At 38.6% G+C, this 17,827-nt stretch overlaps 2 protein-coding genes across 2 annotated transcripts in view; both read right to left on the bottom strand.

The window, feature by feature from the left end:
- The window catches only part of LOC134818540 (purine nucleoside phosphorylase-like), a 103,097-nt gene extending 102,367 nt beyond the window's left edge, over window positions 1-730 (bottom strand). The window contains exon 1 of the mRNA XM_063828156.1: window positions 709-730. The gene's annotated coding sequence lies outside the window, so the exon portion shown is untranslated. The remainder of the gene's footprint in view (window positions 1-708) is intronic.
- Window positions 731-3,338: 2,608 nt separating this feature from the next.
- Window positions 3,339-16,578, bottom strand: LOC134818704 (carbohydrate sulfotransferase 14-like). The gene is made up of 7 exons (XM_063828345.1): window positions 16,569-16,578; window positions 15,679-15,781; window positions 15,438-15,549; window positions 9,043-9,144; window positions 7,927-8,078; window positions 4,021-4,165; window positions 3,339-3,778 (listed from the first exon to the last, which is right to left on the bottom strand). The coding sequence occupies exons 1-7, from the start codon at window positions 16,576-16,578 to the stop codon at window positions 3,461-3,463; spliced, it is 942 nt and encodes a 313-aa protein (XP_063684415.1). The 3' UTR covers window positions 3,339-3,460.
- Window positions 16,579-17,827: the final 1,249 nt, after the last annotated feature.

Below are 17,827 nucleotides of genomic sequence, written 5' to 3'. Positions count from 1 at the left end.
TCCGATGTAAAACTCTCGTAAGCAATTGTTGTTTGCTTTTTACGAGCTTTCTTCTTTTTCCTGTAGTAGCTATGTAGTTCCTGAAATAACATTGAATACTTTCTCTGTTGCAAATGATTTAAATATGTTAAGAGTTAAATCATGCATACAAAAACATTATTTATTATTATGATTGTACACGATCGTCTTCAGTTTATAAAGAAATTTGCTGAAATTTGCACTAATAAATCAAACTGATTCTGATTAAAAGCTACGAACCGATTCTGATAAGGACAAAGATTGTGCGGTTTTTTCGCGATACCCTTTACCCATCCAGAATTGTTAACGTCCCAGCGTTGTATAATACATGTCTACATAATATAACAAAGAGATAATAAGGTTTACTTTTCTGCAAATTAATTATTAAAAATAAATGCTAAATTTCAAATAAAAATTCAATATTATCTGGTTAAGCAACAATTCAGAATCATTGGATGTAATTAACAAATTAATTCCAAGAGATGATTTCACACAACCAAGTAACTTTAACAGTAGTTTGCCGAGCTGACAATCTCTCTGATAAACAAATGCTGTCTGTCTTTGCTGGAGACTTTTGTGTATTAATGCTTTTCAAACAAAGTAACAACGAATTATTCATGTAGTGCATCCTGGGTTTGGACAGGATATGCTCGTTTACAATATTTCCATCACGTTATATTACATAATTCTCAATAAATGTAATAGATTTGTAGTGTTGTATTTAGTTTAAAATGTATGATTTCTTACTTTCATACTATCATTAACCAAAGAAACAGAATTACGAAATTCTCTGAATGAGAAATTATCATTCTCAATTTACTGTTTTACGTTCATCATTCCTTGGTCTTTTTATTTAAGAAAATATTGTCCAGTATAAATTTCTGCGGTAAGGGATTTACCGTTGCAATATGTTCGTGTTATGATAAGGAGTTCAAAAGGCAATTGAATATTTCTCATAAACATAAAGCAAAGGAATGTTAATAAAACTTTAAATTATATACTGTTTAGTACTAATCCAAAAATAAATTTCATGTTGCATAACATTTAAAAGTCCATTGAGCATAGCGAATTGAGATTACACGCTCTTGAAGAATTAGCGAGTAGGTATTGTGGAAAGAATCTATGCTTACCCAAGACTTGGCTAGCTAGACCTATTGATCTGATTTAAGAGCCACAAGCCACCACCATTTGCTAACCTGAAAACAGTGCAAGGACAGTTTGTGGTTTGGTCCGATCACAATTCACTATTTGTGATAGAATTACATTCAATCTCACAAGAAATACCGCAAGAATTACCACAAGAATTACCACACTTGTATAAACACATGCTCGCTGTCTGGACCGCTAACAAGGTTCACTTTAAATCACTTTAAACTTTGATTGGAAGCAGTTAGAGTTAAAGTGCGAGCTTCATCCATAACGTACTCCACACAGCGTGCATCATCATCTTTTTAACCGACCACATATATCTGGACCGTGCTTGAAGAAATAAAACTAGCAAGCAATCTCAGTCTGTTTTAAATCTGCACGTGCAGTTCTGTCCACTCTCGTTATCTTTCCGATAACACGTGAAGAAGGTGGACCAATCACAGTCCTCCAATTGGCACTGGACTCGTGGCTGGAATTGTTCTTAAATTGAACCAGTACACTTCCCCTAAAATCTGCCGATAACGCTCAACACTGATCCTCATTGTTAGTTATCATGACCTAGTTTTATTGAGTGCTTTGTGATTGTGTCGTATATTGATCAGTATGGATAATTTGGATCTGCATGATGCGAGGTTTGAAAGGAAGTTTGTTGTGTATGATGAGGCGGGTGCTATCTTCAAATCTAGTAAAAAGTGCTTGAAGTACTCGCTTCCCGATCTTTCCTGCTTGCAGATGAGGCTATCAGCTGACAGAAAAGGTTTGATAGACAACATAACAAAGAAAACTAAGATCCTGGTCCGAAACATCCCAAAACCAAAAAGTTTGTTCTCTGTTTCCCAAAATGCCACGAAGCATCAATACGTAAGCAAAATTTTCACGCATTTTCATCAAGATGAAATGATAAAAACCTTTCCTTTGCATTAGCCTTCAAATAACCTTATTCTAGACATAAAGATCGTTTTATAACCGTGATATTTAGGACTTGCCACGTCCGTATTTGATTTTGGTATTTTTAGATAGCATCTGAAAGAACCTACAGCATTTTCATTTTTGTATCAATTTTCAATCCTCAAATGAGGACCAATTAAGCTTAAAAGTAGTTTTGAAATGTAAGCCCCATCACCATTTTTAACTTGAAATATACCTTAGCATTACATTTGATATAAATTATCACATTTAATACAGGTTAACTCTGGGCAAATAATCCCATAAGTCCCCAATTGTGTTAGCCTCAATTTTTCCCAATTTCATCTTCAAAAAAGCAAATAAGAATGTTTTATTTTATACATAAAATAAAGTATATATACTTTATATACTTCTATAAAGCTTATTCTTTACTCTATTCAGTATTGGTTCTCAAAATAACCATAATATTGCACCTAATAGGAGTCGAGCACACTTCAAATACTACTTTCCATCAAAGTTTACCTTCCAAAAAATAAAATAATTCGAATTTTACTTGCACACTATTTTGATGACCAGGGTCTCCACTTAATCAAAAAGAACTGACCGGATCCGGTCCAGGATAATGTCCAGTTAATCAAACCTAGATTAATTTGTTACACAATGCAAATATCCGTAACTTAATTCAACCACCAGATTCGAAGATTAAATTCCGGGAGGAAGACTTCCTAAACCGGAGCAACACATTCGTGAGCACGTCCTGCGAGGTTAAAACCATCAGCCAAATCAACCTCAACAACGAAAACAAACTTTCCACCATCAGTCTCTTCCCATCTGTAGCATCAACGGAAGACTTCAAGAATGACATAAAGAAGACATTAAAGAGGTCTATGAGATCAAAAACACGATCGTTTGGGGCAACATTACCGGCATCAAGATCAATGCCCTCACTCCATTACGGTGAGATGGACAAAATAGTTGAGGAAATGCTGATCGTGGTAAAACCTCCTATGAATATTCATATCTCCAACAAAATGACATGCGAAAAACCTGGATGATTAAAATTATAACTTAAAGTCGATTTTGTTGAAATTCGACGAGGTTAGTTAATGTAGCGGAAATCTTTTCAATAGCTTTTGGAAACGGAAAAATAGTTTTTAACTCACAAAAGAGACGTCGTTTATTGTAATTGTAGTTTGCAGTACTTCGTTTTATAGTAAATTTAAATCTATACACACAAAATATCGATGGTTTTGTATTTTGATAATTGATGAATGGATATTACTATTTAATAACAATTGAATTAATGTGTTTTTCATTATGGATACTCATATCGCTGTGTCTTCTTTCCCATACTTTAAAATTAAACTGTTATATCAGTAAAACAAACTCAAGTCTCAGGAAGGATGTGAGACAACTCAACCGGGGCCCCATACCCCAACATTTCCAAATCTGGTTTTAATTGTATTGATAGATTTGCTAACAACTCCGAATCAAGCAAAGAATACTCCAGTGAAGCTCGTCTCACTGTTGAGCTATTCCGGGAGGGTTTAGGGAAACTGTCTATATACTGAGGGAGGTTAACATGCTGGAAGACATCAAGTGAAGCTGTGTCCAGGTCCTCATACCGACCGATGTAATCATACTCTAGCCACGGGTGGCACAGACCTGCTATGAAGAACTGGGCGTTCCAGTGCTCGTTCAGTTTCTGGCGAGGTTGTGTATATTATGAACTTGTGATTCGGTTCAAGATTTGACGATTGAGTTTTTAATGTATTATACATCTACTTCATAGTTCAAGAAGAATATTTAATATCAATCGTTAAGTTCTGTTTATGATAAAAACCAAATTCCAAATCTAATCAGTTGAAGACTAGTTGAAAATATAGAAATTTGGACATTACAATTATTAATCTCGATAAACTGCAAGTTGTAACTACATGAACTAACCGTGGTTACTGTTTTATTCGGAGCATCTCTCTGATGGTCCAGGATATCACTGACAAACTCCCCGAACCTGACGTCACTGCCGCTATTTATCTCAGCTTGGGAGGCTCCAGGTCGGTGGTTCTTTATCATCCTTTTACCTTCTGACCTAGAGGCAGGGAGTTACTGCTTTGACTTGGCAGGTTTTTACTGTTACAACTTGGCATTTGCGAAACCGTGTTCATGCGTTTATGTTACTGGGCGGCGCTCAGCCTGTCATTCAGCCTGTCACTACGCCGAATCTCTATAATATGTTTATTGTTCATCTATTAGTAAGGGGAAAAGTGGCATTCCGTTGGATTCGAATGTTCACAAGGATTTCTCAACGGAATATGGTAGTTAGGACCCCTAAGAACATAATTAGACTTGTTGCCAATTTTGTATCTCAACGGAAACACCACTTTTACCACTTTTTACCACCTTTGTACCACCTTTCTGGTTTGCCAAATATCTTTAGTTGTGAACATCATAGAAGGCTGCAAATTAACCTAGAATTTTTATCTTATCAAGGAGTAAAACTTTTGTATCCAAAATTTTTACATCGGACAATCAGCTAATTGGATAATTACCAATTAGTTAATCACCAAAAAAAGTGAAAATTTTTTATTGGCTTAAAATGATTTAAATCGTTTGAAACACGGAGAAATGTAGTTTTTAGAAAAACTTCAACAATTTTTCACTTAAAATTTTTTTTCGAGACTTCAAAAAAAAAGTTTGAAAATTTGAAAATATTTTTTTCCGCCAAAAGTGATCGAATTGCATGAAACGTGGATAAAAATGCTTTGCAGAAAAACTTCGAAGATTTTTAGATTGGGGAATACTAAAATCATCAATATTTGAAGTTGGAGTTCAGTAAATCTCGACATATTTTAGTAATTAGGAATAGCTTAGCGGAAAGGGCTGGACCTGAAAAAGGTTAACCACACAATATTAGAGTTTCATAACTAATTACAATACAGCTTTATCAAATTCCACATAAAGAAACAGCACAAAAGGACCATTTAAGATCGAATCGATTTTACCTGCTGTACTATCATTTTATTGATTTCAATGATCAAAACCTCTGTCAATCTTGCCAATCTATACCGGGTATCTGAATGTACCGGACCTCTTATTTACCTCTATAATTAGACCCAGTTGTGCAAGAAATGCGATTTCTCACAGCGGTTTCTTTAAACTGTGCACTTTTTATCACTCTCGCAACTCGCAAGAGGCCTGGTATTATAGGGGGGGGGGGGGGGGGGGGGGGGGGGTATTGTATGCGCATGCCGCTTCGTTTGCTATGCCATATACCTCGAATAACCCCCATATGTCATTGCCAGGGTCGGGATAGAGCTGGAGATAGCATTGAAAAGTTGCTAGAAATAGCTAGATTTAGAGTAAACTGGTGGTAGCTGGGTGGTGCTAGCATGGATGTAGCAGAACGTAGCTACACGGGGTTTCATTGGAGTTGGTTATTTTAATGGCCAAAGAGTGCCGGAACTAAAGTTACTTAAGATTGCAGTTTAGGGGCAGTGTAAACCACGGTGTAGTCAGGGACACAGAGCTACAGTGCAGGAGTACTGCAAAAGAACAGTGCAAGTGATACAGTCTGCAACAGTAAAACTCCGAAGAAGGAGATAAGATTGTGGCTGCAGAGGAGGAGAGTAGCTGGAACCTGATTGTGTTTGTGTTGAAAGAAGAGGAGGAAGAAGAGTTTCCTGCTCTGGTAACTGTATTTTTGGAAGAGGTGGGGTGAGAACTTATTTTCAAGCGACAAGGGTGGGCTGGAAGCAACCAGATACAGCTATCCGACCTATTAAGATCACCGTCCTGAGCTTAACAGCATTTCATCAGAATCTTATGAAAACAGAGAGACTGACCCACCCTTTTTAGATCCAACGAAACCCTTTATATAAATCGACTTTTCTGCATGAATTACTTCATGGTATCTTCTTATCAAGGCTAAAGACCTTGCCGTACCGGATTTATTGATAAAAGTGAGTCTCTTTAGCCCTCTTCTTCTTTAGAGCTTTAGGTTAGTGATCAAACTCTTCGCTACTCGCTCTTCACTGGATCTATCAGGACAGATTCACATCTTTTTAGGTCTCAACCAGCCTTAGTTTTCCTGTTTTCATCATGTAGTACGTTCTGCTACCTCCATTTTAGCACCACCCAGCTTCCATCAGTTCACTCTAAGTCTAGCTTCGTCGGCGTTTTACTGTTGCAGACTGTATCATTTGCACTGTTCTATTGCAGTACTCCTGCACTGTAGCTCTGTGTCCCTGACTACACCGTGGTTTACACTGCCCCTAAACTGCAATCTTAAGTAACTTTAGTTCCGGCACTCTTTGGCCATTAAAATAACCAACTCCAATGAAACCCCGTGTAGCTACGTTCTGCTACATCCATGCTAGCACCACCCAGCTACCACCAGTTTACTCTAAATCTAGCTATTTCTAGCAACTTTTCAATGCTATCTCCAGCTCTATCCCGACCCTGGCAATGACATATGGGGGTTATTCGAGGTATATGGCATAGCAAACGAAGCGGCATGCGCATTCACAATACAAAAAAGCCACAATGGATGATGGAAGGTATATTTACACTCGCTTCCTATACCCCCCCCCCCCCCCTAATCCCTATAATACCAGGCCTCTTGCGAGTTGCGAGAGTGATAAAAAGTGCACAGTTTAAAGAAACCCCTGTGAGAAATCGCATTTCTTGCACAACTGGGTCTAATTATAGAGGTAAATAAGAGGTCCGGTACATTCAGATACCCGGTATAGATTGGCAAGATTGACAGAGGTTTTGTTCATTGAAATCAATAAAATGATAGTACAGCAGGTAAAATCGGTTCGATCTTAAATGGTCCTTTTGTGCTGTTTCTTTATGTGGAATTTGATAAAGCTGTATTGTAATTAGTTACGAAACTCTAATATTGTGTGGTTAACCTTTTTCAGGTCCAGCCCTTTCCGCTAAGCTATTCCTAATTACTAAAATATGTCGAGATTTACTGAACTCCAACTTCAAATATTGATGATTTTAGTATTCCTCAATCTAAAAATCTTCGAAATTTTTCTGCAAGGCATTTTTATCCACGTTTCATGCAATTCGATCACTTTTGGCGGAAAAAAATATTTTCAAATTTTCAAACTTTTTTTTTAAGTCTCGAAAAAAAATTTTAAGTGAACAATTTTTGAAGTTTTTCTAAAAACTACATTTCTCCGTGTTTCAAACGATTTCAATCATTTTGAGCCAATAAAAATTTTCACTTTTTTTGGTGATTAACTAATTGGTAATTATCCAATTAGCTGATTGTCCAATGTAAAAATTTTTTGATACAAAAGTTTTACTCCTTGATAAGATAAACATTCTAGGTTAATTTTCAGCCTTCTACGACGTTCACAACTAAAGATATTTGGCAAACCAGAAAAGTGGTACAAAGGTGGTAAAAAGTGGTAAAAGTGGTGTATCTGTTGAGATACAAAATTGGCAACAAGTCTAATTATGTTCGTAGGGGTCCTAACTACCATATTCCGTTGAGAAATCCTTGTGAACATTCAAATCCAACGGAACCCTTAAATCGACCACTTTTCCCCTTACTATATATCATTATCAGCATAATATAATAGCCTGGGTTCCCAGGTAAGCGTTTATGATATTTTATTAATAGCTCTAAACTTGGCTCCATATTTAATGCTTATAACACTTAAATTAAAACATGCGTCAATATAAAAGTTTTCAAATGATGTCCGGTTAGTAAATAAGTTTTAGTAACCAATTACAGGATTTCTGGCTGTTGAGACTTTTTACCGTACTTACTGTTTACATGACAGTTGGCCCTCCACTCCCTATGCGCGGCGCTCTTTTAGCTACACTTTTACTTACTGTTGAATGTAGCCATACCACCACTTGTCGTATCTAGTAAACCTATCCACGTAGGCGCTAACAAGTCGCGTCCACGGGTTCCTGACAAACGCGAACTTGTAGTATCCGTAATCCTGGAGCACTGACCTCCATTCTGTTCTGGGCAGATCAACCTGTGGATATCACGTGAGATGAGGTCGTAATGTGCGTGATTAAACTCTTGTTTCTTATGTTAGCGAGGATTCACAGCTTCACACGATGCCTGATCAAGAGGGGGAGTTTCGTAATCCTGGGTAATTGATTCAAATATAGTATCTAATTGTTATGGTCATTCACGGGAAGTCAAGTGGTTTCCGGCATTAACCGTTTTAAACGACCATGCAGCTGTGTGCCAAACTTGAAGAGAACCACTGCCTTTTGTTGTCTATGTGCTACAAGCATGTAACCTAATTAGCCCACTTGTTTGTTATAACTGCGACTCTAATTACTGCGAAATTTCTTTTGTTTGCTCTGAATTAGGTCCCTGTTTAGGATCCCAGAGATTTGTGACTGGAGGTTTCAGCAGTTAATGTTATGGTTCCAATGTTTTGTGACGTCACGGTTGATCATGTAAGGGTTATTCATTCTTAGTATGATAGTGATTAGTGATACAGATCTTATTACCCAAAAATTGTAGTATTTTAAGTTTGACTTGAAAGGGATACTGTACCTTTGAGCTTAATCTAAATCCGATTTTCAAACAAACTTATAAACTTATACATTGCAACGAGGCTTCAATAATAAAATGGAGTTGTAACCGAATTTTTTCATTTAAGGCAGCTTATTGAACATAATTAACAAAATATGGTTACAGGATTCTCTTGTAACCATATTATGTTAATTATGTTCAAAAAGCTGCCTAAAATGTTAGAAATAGAACTTTCTACTTAACTAAGTCTTCGTGATGCATTAAATACTGCTCGACGAAAATCACCAGCATCTTGGTCAGAGATAACTTTTATGAAATGAAGAAAATTTTGACATTCTTGCTTCATCTTGATCGCAAAAATAAAAAGATCACTGGCTATAGCTAGGAGTAGACAATATTAAATAACGAATGTTTTCATCTCCTTCAGGAAATCGTAAATTATTTCTTACCAAACGTTTAAAATCGCTCATGACATGAGGGTAGGAAAGTTTCTTCTCGTCGGTGACATTCCTCAAACGCAGAATAAGTCTTTTCCAATTGCTGCACGCCACCTACAAATGTTTCCATATACAAAAAAACTCAAACAACTTTCTATAACGAATCACAATATTATGATATTGTTGGATTCGAAAACTGGAGATGGCCCAACTATATAAATGCTTTTGATGACTCTCATATTGTGTGAAAACAAGAATCATCGTGTATCGTCGTTATATTAGCTCCTCAGTCATGAAGAGATCGTTATTAAGTTTAAATTAATTTAAATTACTACTTCCACACTTGCATTCTACCGTCCTACTGCACTCAGTCCTAGTTAGGTGTCAGCACTACACTACATATACCGGCCTACCATCCCACATCCTCACTTCCACACTTGCATTCTACCGTCCTACTGCACTCAGTCCTAGTTAGGTGTCAGCACTACACTACATATACCGGCCTACCATCCCACATCCTCACTTCCACACTTGCATTCTACCGTCCTACTGCACTCAGTCCTAGTTAGGTGTCAGCACTACACTACATATACCGGCCTACCATCCCACATCCTCACTTCCACACTTGCATTCTACCGTCCTACTGCACTCAGTCCTAGTTAGGTGTCAGCACTACACTACATATACCGGCCTACCATCCCACATCCTCACTTCCACACTTGCATTCTACCGTCCTACTGCACTCAGTCCTAGTTAGGTGTCAGCACTACACTACATATACCGGCCTACCATCCCACACATCCTCGGCTTTGATCAAATAATTTGAGGCACAGTGTATAACACTATAACTATAGTTGGCATTTCTGTTGGACAAAAACGTTTTGGCAATATATTGGCAGTTGGGATAGTGCTAAGCACTCTAAACTATAAAGGTGCATGGGAATGTTGGATTATGGTATGGTTGTCATATTGTTGGTGTGGCGTCCGCAATATTATCAGTCGCCTTTGAAAATCTACTACAGATTTTCTTTCTGTATATCACTATACAGTTCCTCTTTAGAAAAAGTGCATGTGACAAGTAACGAGACAAGGATGCTCTAGGATCAGGAGCGACAAATGATCAATTGTTCTAGACGTGAGGCTTTCTGCAGTAACGGCCCTAGCGAACAGGGGGATGGTTGTTCGCTTGAGTACTATGATGCGGTTATACAAGTCTGGCAAAACAATTTGTGACCTGCCTATTGGCCGGGCGCCGCCGTAGACTCAACACATGGTGTGTGGGGTATTTACCTCGGGCACACACCTTAATCTCTCGACCGGCGGGTCACACCCAAATCTCCTGCTCCAACTCTTTCAAAGGCTGGTACCCTACTACTACGTGGCCAGAAGGAAATTCTTGTAGGAACTCTTAATGTACGAACAATAAGAGAACAATACAAGAGGGATGAGCTGGGTGTATGCATGAGGGATAGTGGCGTACATATTTTGGGCATTCAGGAGCATCGGGTAGTACATAGCACTGAAATCGAGTATCAAGATCTTGGAAGCTCTCACCTCATAACAACTTCGGCATGGAGAACCAGCAATGGGGCGGCTGCTGGTGGGGTTGGTATTGTCTTGGACAAAAAGACAGTATTCAACTCATTGATTAGTGTATACTCACATGACAGGAGGACGATGGTAGCCAACTTTGCAGGGAACCCGGTCACAACTGTTATTGTGACTTATAGCCCGACAGAGGGGGCGACTGTCGACGAAGCAGAAAACTACTACGACAGCCTTGGTGGTGCCATCGACCAGATACCAGCCCACAACTTACTATTCGTTGTAGGAGACCTCAATGCGCATGTCTCATCATCAGGAAACTGGACATCCTTCCACAAGGGTCCAGCAAACCGAAATGGTAGACTGCTAGAGGATATGCTGTTGGAGCGACAGCTAGAAATCACAAACACCAGATTTCAGAAGCGAAGAGGTAAACTCTGGACATATCTCTCAGATATGAGTCAAAGTAAATCTCAAATCGACTTCATCATTTGCCGGAAGAAATGGCGGAACTCCGTCAAGAACTCCGAAGCATATGGTAGTTTCCACAGTATTGGCTCGGATCACAGAGTAGTCGTAGCAAGGGTAAAGCTTAGTCTACGGATAAGCAAGACGGAGAAGAGGGCTCCGGTTCTGGACTGGTCTAAACTTAAAACTGATATCGCTCTACAAGAGAGGTACACAGTGGAAGTTAAAAACCGCTTTTCCATACTTGAAAAGGATGATCAGACGGCAACAGAAAGGTACCAATGCTTTATTGATGCGAATAGGACAACTTCTCGACTTTTACTACCTGAAAAGGAGAAAAAGAAAAGATGTAAAATCTCAGCGACTCCAAGTGTTGAGATTGCCAGGCTGAAGCTGAGGGAATGTAGCATAAAATACCACTCAGATGCTACAGAAGACAACCGAATAGCTGTTCAAGAGGGCAAACAGAAGCTAGGCGATGCTTATCAAGCAGCCAAAGAGCACCTGCTGGAGGGGCAGGTCCGGGAACTGGAGGAAGCAAGTTGGCAGGGCAGACATGCTAAAAGCTGGACCATGATCAACAAGATCACAGGTAAAGCTCCATCATATACTGGCAAAATCAAGGGAAACTCACCAACGGAAAGGGTTCAGAAATGGAAGGACTATTTTGCTACTCTTCTCGGCTCACCACCGACGGTAGAGAACGCGGAAGAGGATATTGATCCAGTCCACCCACCTCTGAATATCGGAACAGAACCGTTTACGTTGGATGAGTACAGGAAAGCAAAGTCCAGCATAAAGGAAGGGAAAGCATGGGGTGACGACAACATAGCCCCAGAAGTCTTAAAACGATGCGACCTTGATCAAATTGTCTTAGACTTCTGTAACAATGCTCTATTGAAAGGTGAGAAACCAGACCAATGGTCAACTGCCAACATCATACCAATTCCAAAGAAGGGCGACCTTAGCGAACCAATGAACTATCGGGGAATAAGCTTGTCATCCCTAGTTGCCAAGTCTCTAAACAAGATGGTTCTAAACCGGTTGAAGCCAGAAATCGAGACAATTCTGCGTAGAAACCAGAATGGATTCAGACCAGGAAGGTCAACAACTCAACAGATATTGGTACTGAGACGTCTTATAGAGGGTGTCAAGAGTCGGAAACTGCCAGCTGTTCTGACATTTATAGACTTTAAGAAGGCTTTCGACAGTGTACATCGTGGGAAAATGCTAAAGATTCTAGAAGCTTACGGCATCCCAGTCAAAATCGTGCAGCTTATACGGCTCATGTACGAGAAGACAATGGCCAAAGTCCTAACTCCAGACGGAGAAACTGAATTGTTCGAGATACTTGCAGGTGTGTTACAGGGTGATACCTTAGCACCTTACCTCTTTGCAATAGTCATCGACTACTGTATGAGGCAAGCCATAGGCGATGATGCGGAGCGACTTGGACTCACCCTCGAACGTAGAAAAAGCAGAAGAGTGGGGCCCAAGATCATCACCGATGTGGACTTTGCAGATGATATAGCACTTATATCTGAGGACATGGACAAGGCTAACGAGTTCCTGCTCAGAGTAGAATCGGCGGCAGCAAGCGTGGGACTACACATAAACGAAGGCAAGACCAAGGTCATGACACTGAATATGGAGGATCGATCTAGCGACCTACAAAGTCGATCCGGGGAAGCCATAGAAAATGTAGATGATTTCATCTACTTAGGCTCCTGGATTGAGAGCACAGATAGGGAGATAAGGGTTAGAAAGGGAAAAGCGTGGGGTGCCCTACATAGACTGAAGGATATCTGGAAATCCAAACTCTCAAAGAGCCTAAAGATTAGATTGTTCATAGCGGCTTGTGAATCAGTACTGCTCTACGGATCAGAAACCTGGACACTGACAAAGGCTCAAGAGAAAAGTTTGGACGGGACATACACAAAGATGTTGCGTATGGTGCTGGGTATCTCATGGAAGGACAAGGTCAGCAATATAACTTTGTATGGTAGCCTCCCAAGGCTGTCAAACAAGTTACGAAGCAGGGGATTAAAAATGGCGGGACACTGCATCCGACATCCTGAGCTACTTGCCAGTGATTTAGTCTTATGGGAACCTACGCACGGTAGAGCACAGCAAGGCCGACCAAGACAAAGCTACTTGTCTATGTTACTGAAGGAAGTTGGGACAAACTCTAAAGAGGAACTGCGAACCCTGATGCGGGACAGGGATATATGGAGGGGGTTTTCTGGCGTAGATCGGACTTAGCTCCGACATAGTAGTAGTACTACAGAAGTAAAGTCGAATCTCGATCTTTGACTATTTAGGTCCATTGTGATCGTGAACATGAATTTAAAGACAGTGATGTTGCTTGGTCATCAATTTGAACAATTATATACTTTTTTTGTGACTACGCGTGACCCTCGCAGTATATGAATATAATCAGTAATATGTTTTATTTTTGACGGATGATACGCGTGGGCTATATTTCTTCGAAATGTTATCTCAGGTACCAACGTAGGGTTAAACGGAGGGTTTCAATTTGCGCTTTATAAAGGACTCTCACGAGAACTAGTTAAGTTATGCATTCAGAGTTCATGACTTCTACTTCATAACTTCAGTACCTCATAAATATTCACAAAGTACGCTAAAAACTACAGTGTAGCTCTTGCTATAATCTCCCGCTGCATGTTCACACAGTAGTTATATCATGACATTATGTTAACGTCATGTAGGTGTATTATAATGACATTGTGTTGTTTTGGTTTTGATATGAAGTCAATTGTTTATGATGTTCAGTGTAAACACTTATGTAAGTCCTGATAACCTGCAGTGTCGTCCACTCTGTATTTTCATGATATTTGCATTTAAGATTGTTTGATAAAGGAATGAGGGGTGTAGCTGTGTTGCAGTAGAAGTGTGAGCTAAATCAGCCGATGGTTTTAATTTGGCTCAGCCATCTGGTAAGATCTTTTAGACGATTTTTAACCGACAAATTTTTCACTCCAATGACCTGAATCCTCGAATTCTGAAGAAATACCGTTGATATGTTAGTGTTTATTATGCAATCTCGCTAACACGAAAACAGTTCGTTCACTAAGTCGTCAGCCTTAAGGTTGGCCCTATTTTATATTACGTATCGCATATTATTGGACGAAAATAAGGCCTAAAATAATGTGCATTCCAATCATCATCTTAATGATTCTGTTTTGCAATTTTGTATCCTGCTTAGCCAGCTATAAGTCAGCCGAAATTTATTCAACCAGGCAAAAATGACCAGCCCGCTCGCTGACGCCTTATAATGCTTATCAGGGATAATAACATTTGACCATGATGTGACATTTGTTCCAAAAAAATTGTCTGTCAGTACATACTCAAGTACTCAGCAGCGTAGTTACATAACAACTCAATTTTAAAATTAACTTTAAACCTCATTGGGGCTATAAGTTGTCTCCCTGTATTAAACTTAAACTTTGTTGTTTGACATGTTGATGTTTGGACAGTGGACAATGATAGAAGCTGGAAAATTACTGAGTCCAATTTAAACCAGCATCTAATTTAAGTTAAACTCAGTGTAAACCACCAATCTTGTTGTTTTATCAGCCTGAAATTATGAGCTTTCTTACGTTTAATTCCATCGTTATGGCTTTCTTGGAGTCTAATTTGTGACGTCATAGCTGCATTATTGGATACATTACAATACCGGAGTCTCCTTTTCCAGAGATAATTTACATTTTCACCATTCACTAAAGAATTATTTCTGTTGTTCAAACTGAAATATAACCTTTATTTAACGACATTCAAAGCATAGCTAGATTCTTGCATTGCTCAGTGCATCGTAAATGAGCAAGGCAAGAGACTGTATATAGTAATAGACATGAAATTCACTTGAAGTTAAAACTTAAAACTTAAAACCCTTGCTTCTACTTCTGCCGAGCTGAATAATATGCCATATTTATTATTTGCATTCAAATACTTTGTTAAATAGTTCTAGTATAGTGTTGAAAGTATAGCGTTTTAATACTTTCAAGTTTCAACGCCACTACGTTTATTAACTTATACTAATACTCTAATAGTCAAGGGATATGGGTGACTAAAGACTATGGGAAGATTTCTACGGAAGAAGGTTTTAACCTTCTTAAAGGTTTTAACCTGGTCCTTATATTAGTCGAACAGATTTTAACTTATTTGTTGGATTTCACTCGAGATCATTATTGCAACTTAGCTGCACATTTTGACGATCGATTTTTGAAAACTGTAGATATTTGGCATTTTAAAGATTTAAACCCTTCGACTTTTGAGCCACTCAACATAATTCGCTAAATTAAACCATTAAATTTTGCTTGCCTAACAAGCGACTGGCGCCTGTTGGATGATAAGGAAGAAAAGAGAGATTCTACCTTTGGAACTGAAAGGTAGATGAACTTGTAGTCGTCGTTTATATAAAGATGCTGTGCCACGTAGTTTAGTTTCGCATAATAATGGTCCTCGACCATGTCGTTGTGAGAATCACTGAAAATGACAGTTTATTAAGTGCAGGTTATTTTGTTTATTAAGTTCAAGTGTTGTTTAGATTAACATAGCACGTAAAGGTAATTTTTATGTTTTTATCTGCACGGGAAAAACAAATTAAGCACTTGCCTTGAGTAATTGTAGGGGACCCCAAGCTTTCCAATACAGTAATCTCTGATTTTTGATGTCTCGATGTCTTTGTATTCTTGATCGGTAGTTCTTCTTAACAACCCTGTAAAAATAGTGTGAGGTTTATAGTTTTGATATAATTGTCTAATTTTCATTTCCAATTTCTAATTTCTATAGTAGAAGAGGTGATACCTGATGACTGGCTGAAAGGGGTTATAGTGGTTATTGGAAAGAAGGGAGACACTTCATACTGCAGTAATAATAGGGGAATAAAGCTCTGTGGGCAACGTCATCTAAGATTCTCGAAATGATTATTCTAAAGAGATTAGATGTTGGAATGGAGTGTCTTCTTAGGGAGAATCAGTGTGGGTTCAGACGGAACCGCTCTTGTATTGATCAAATTTATTCAATCCGAACCATTATTCATAACTGTATTGAGTTTAAGGCCAGAAATTTTTTCGAATTTTTTCGAATTTGGGCTAAAGTTAACCTCATATTTCAAGAACAAAGGCAAAAATCAAAATTCTAAAACGTAACGTTTTTGCGTAACACCCCAAAGAACACCTGTGCCAAGTTTCAGCTTCTGGGTGTGGCCAGTCTTTTCAAGTTAAGGTTTTTAAACTTTTTACAGTTAAGTTAAACGCGATATCTCAAAAACGTAAGGTCAGATTTCGGTCGGGTTTTTTTCTTCTTGTTCGTCTCCAGCAGCTCTGATCAAATATGTGAAAACTGGAAAAATTAATTTTACCCCCCCCCCCCCTCTGGCCTTAACATTCCATTACATGTTAACTTCATTGATTTGAAGTCTGCATTTGATTCCATCAGAAGAGAGTTTATATGGTCGAGCATGAGACACTATATGGGCCTAATTGATCTGTCAGTACACTTACCAAGGAACATGTGCGACTATTAAAGCTAGAAAATCAGCGACTAGCGACTTTCGCATAAAAAATTGCATAATTTATGCAAATTCGGCTTATTGTCCATTTTTGGGTTTCAGGCCTGCTGGGAAAGTTACCATTTGCGAGCACCTCTTGGGACTTTTGGCATTAACTGAGGTGTTCGGGAGTGAGGTGAGACAAAAAGTAACAGTATGCAATCAAATTCATGACAAAAGATTTTTTCCTCTTGGCTCAGCGCTCCGAATGGTGGACGAGCCCATAATTTGAGGACTATTTCGGACAATTTTTGGCATTTTTGAAATGAGGACTCAAAATAGTTTGCTTAAGTTTTCAGAAGTCACAAACAAATCTCCCAACCCTTTTAGGTAAACATTCCAAGACATGAGTACCATGAAAGGAAAATTGAGGAAATGAGGAGGGTTTCTCACTGGGACGTCTTTTTTGGGACACTGAATTAACGATAAGAATAGCGCGAATTGACAGTTCACATTTCGGATTTCCATTATTCATAGCTCTTATTGAAGGATACGGTTGGGTGGTGCCAGTACTGGTTAAAATATCATTACCTTAGTACAATGTAAAAAATGTGGTCGGGACTTAGCCTCCTCGGGTATAATACTTTTACTATCCTTTATGTATTTATCTCGTTTAATCTTACTAGTTATCTTTTATTATTCATTGGAAGGTTGGGGAGACCTAGAATGAACTTGTTATCGGTTTTAAGAAGTGATTTAAGTAGTAGAAATCTGCAAATGGACAGCTCTCATGAATTGAACGAAATTAAAGATATAGCTGCATGCAACAGATGTTGGGAAAATCTTTTTCAAGGGTACAGTTTATCGCATTAAGGTATTTTTAAGAATCATTTTTGTCGGTAAGATCCTGTTTTCAGTTTTATAATAATAATAATAGTCATCTTTTTACACTCATTCTGAATCACCCCCATGATTCTGAATCACCCCCATGATGTAGGATAAAAATACTCCTCTGAAGAGTTATGGGGCATGGGCAAAAAACTGTTTTGGTCACGTGACTGACTGGTAAAACGTGTACTTGGGTTAGGATTGTGGTTAAAGTATTGACTATTGAGGTATCGGTAAGCTCCGTGGTTATGGTTAGGGTTATGGTTGAGGTTAGCTGTTTTATATAAAATTGTTTTGATCGTGTTTGTTGTATAAACTCACGTTTTTGGGCGAGCGAAATAATAGGAGCCGTATCCACGTGAACCAATTTCATTTGCTGCTACG

Source organism: Bolinopsis microptera, chromosome 7, assembly GCF_026151205.1.
Source record: "Bolinopsis microptera isolate Bmic1 chromosome 7, MBARI_Bmic_1.0, whole genome shotgun sequence".
In the NCBI taxonomy this organism is placed as follows: domain Eukaryota; kingdom Metazoa; phylum Ctenophora; class Tentaculata; order Lobata; family Bolinopsidae; genus Bolinopsis; species Bolinopsis microptera.
Note: the sequence above shows the minus strand (reverse complement) of the source record. Positions and strands in the feature narration are given on the sequence as shown.

What these genes read in the sequence shown, in the direction of transcription:
- LOC134818704 (XM_063828345.1), bottom strand. An exon ending in TCTACCTTTCAGTTCCAAAG is followed by an intron (nt 9,145 to 15,437) that starts GTAGAATCTCTC and finishes AAACATTTGTAG; the next exon opens with GTGGCGTGCAGCAATTGGAA. An exon ending in TGGTATGGCTACATTCAACA is followed by an intron (nt 4,166 to 7,926) that starts GTAAGTAAAAGT and finishes CCCTGCCTCTAG; the next exon opens with GTCAGAAGGTAAAAGGATGA.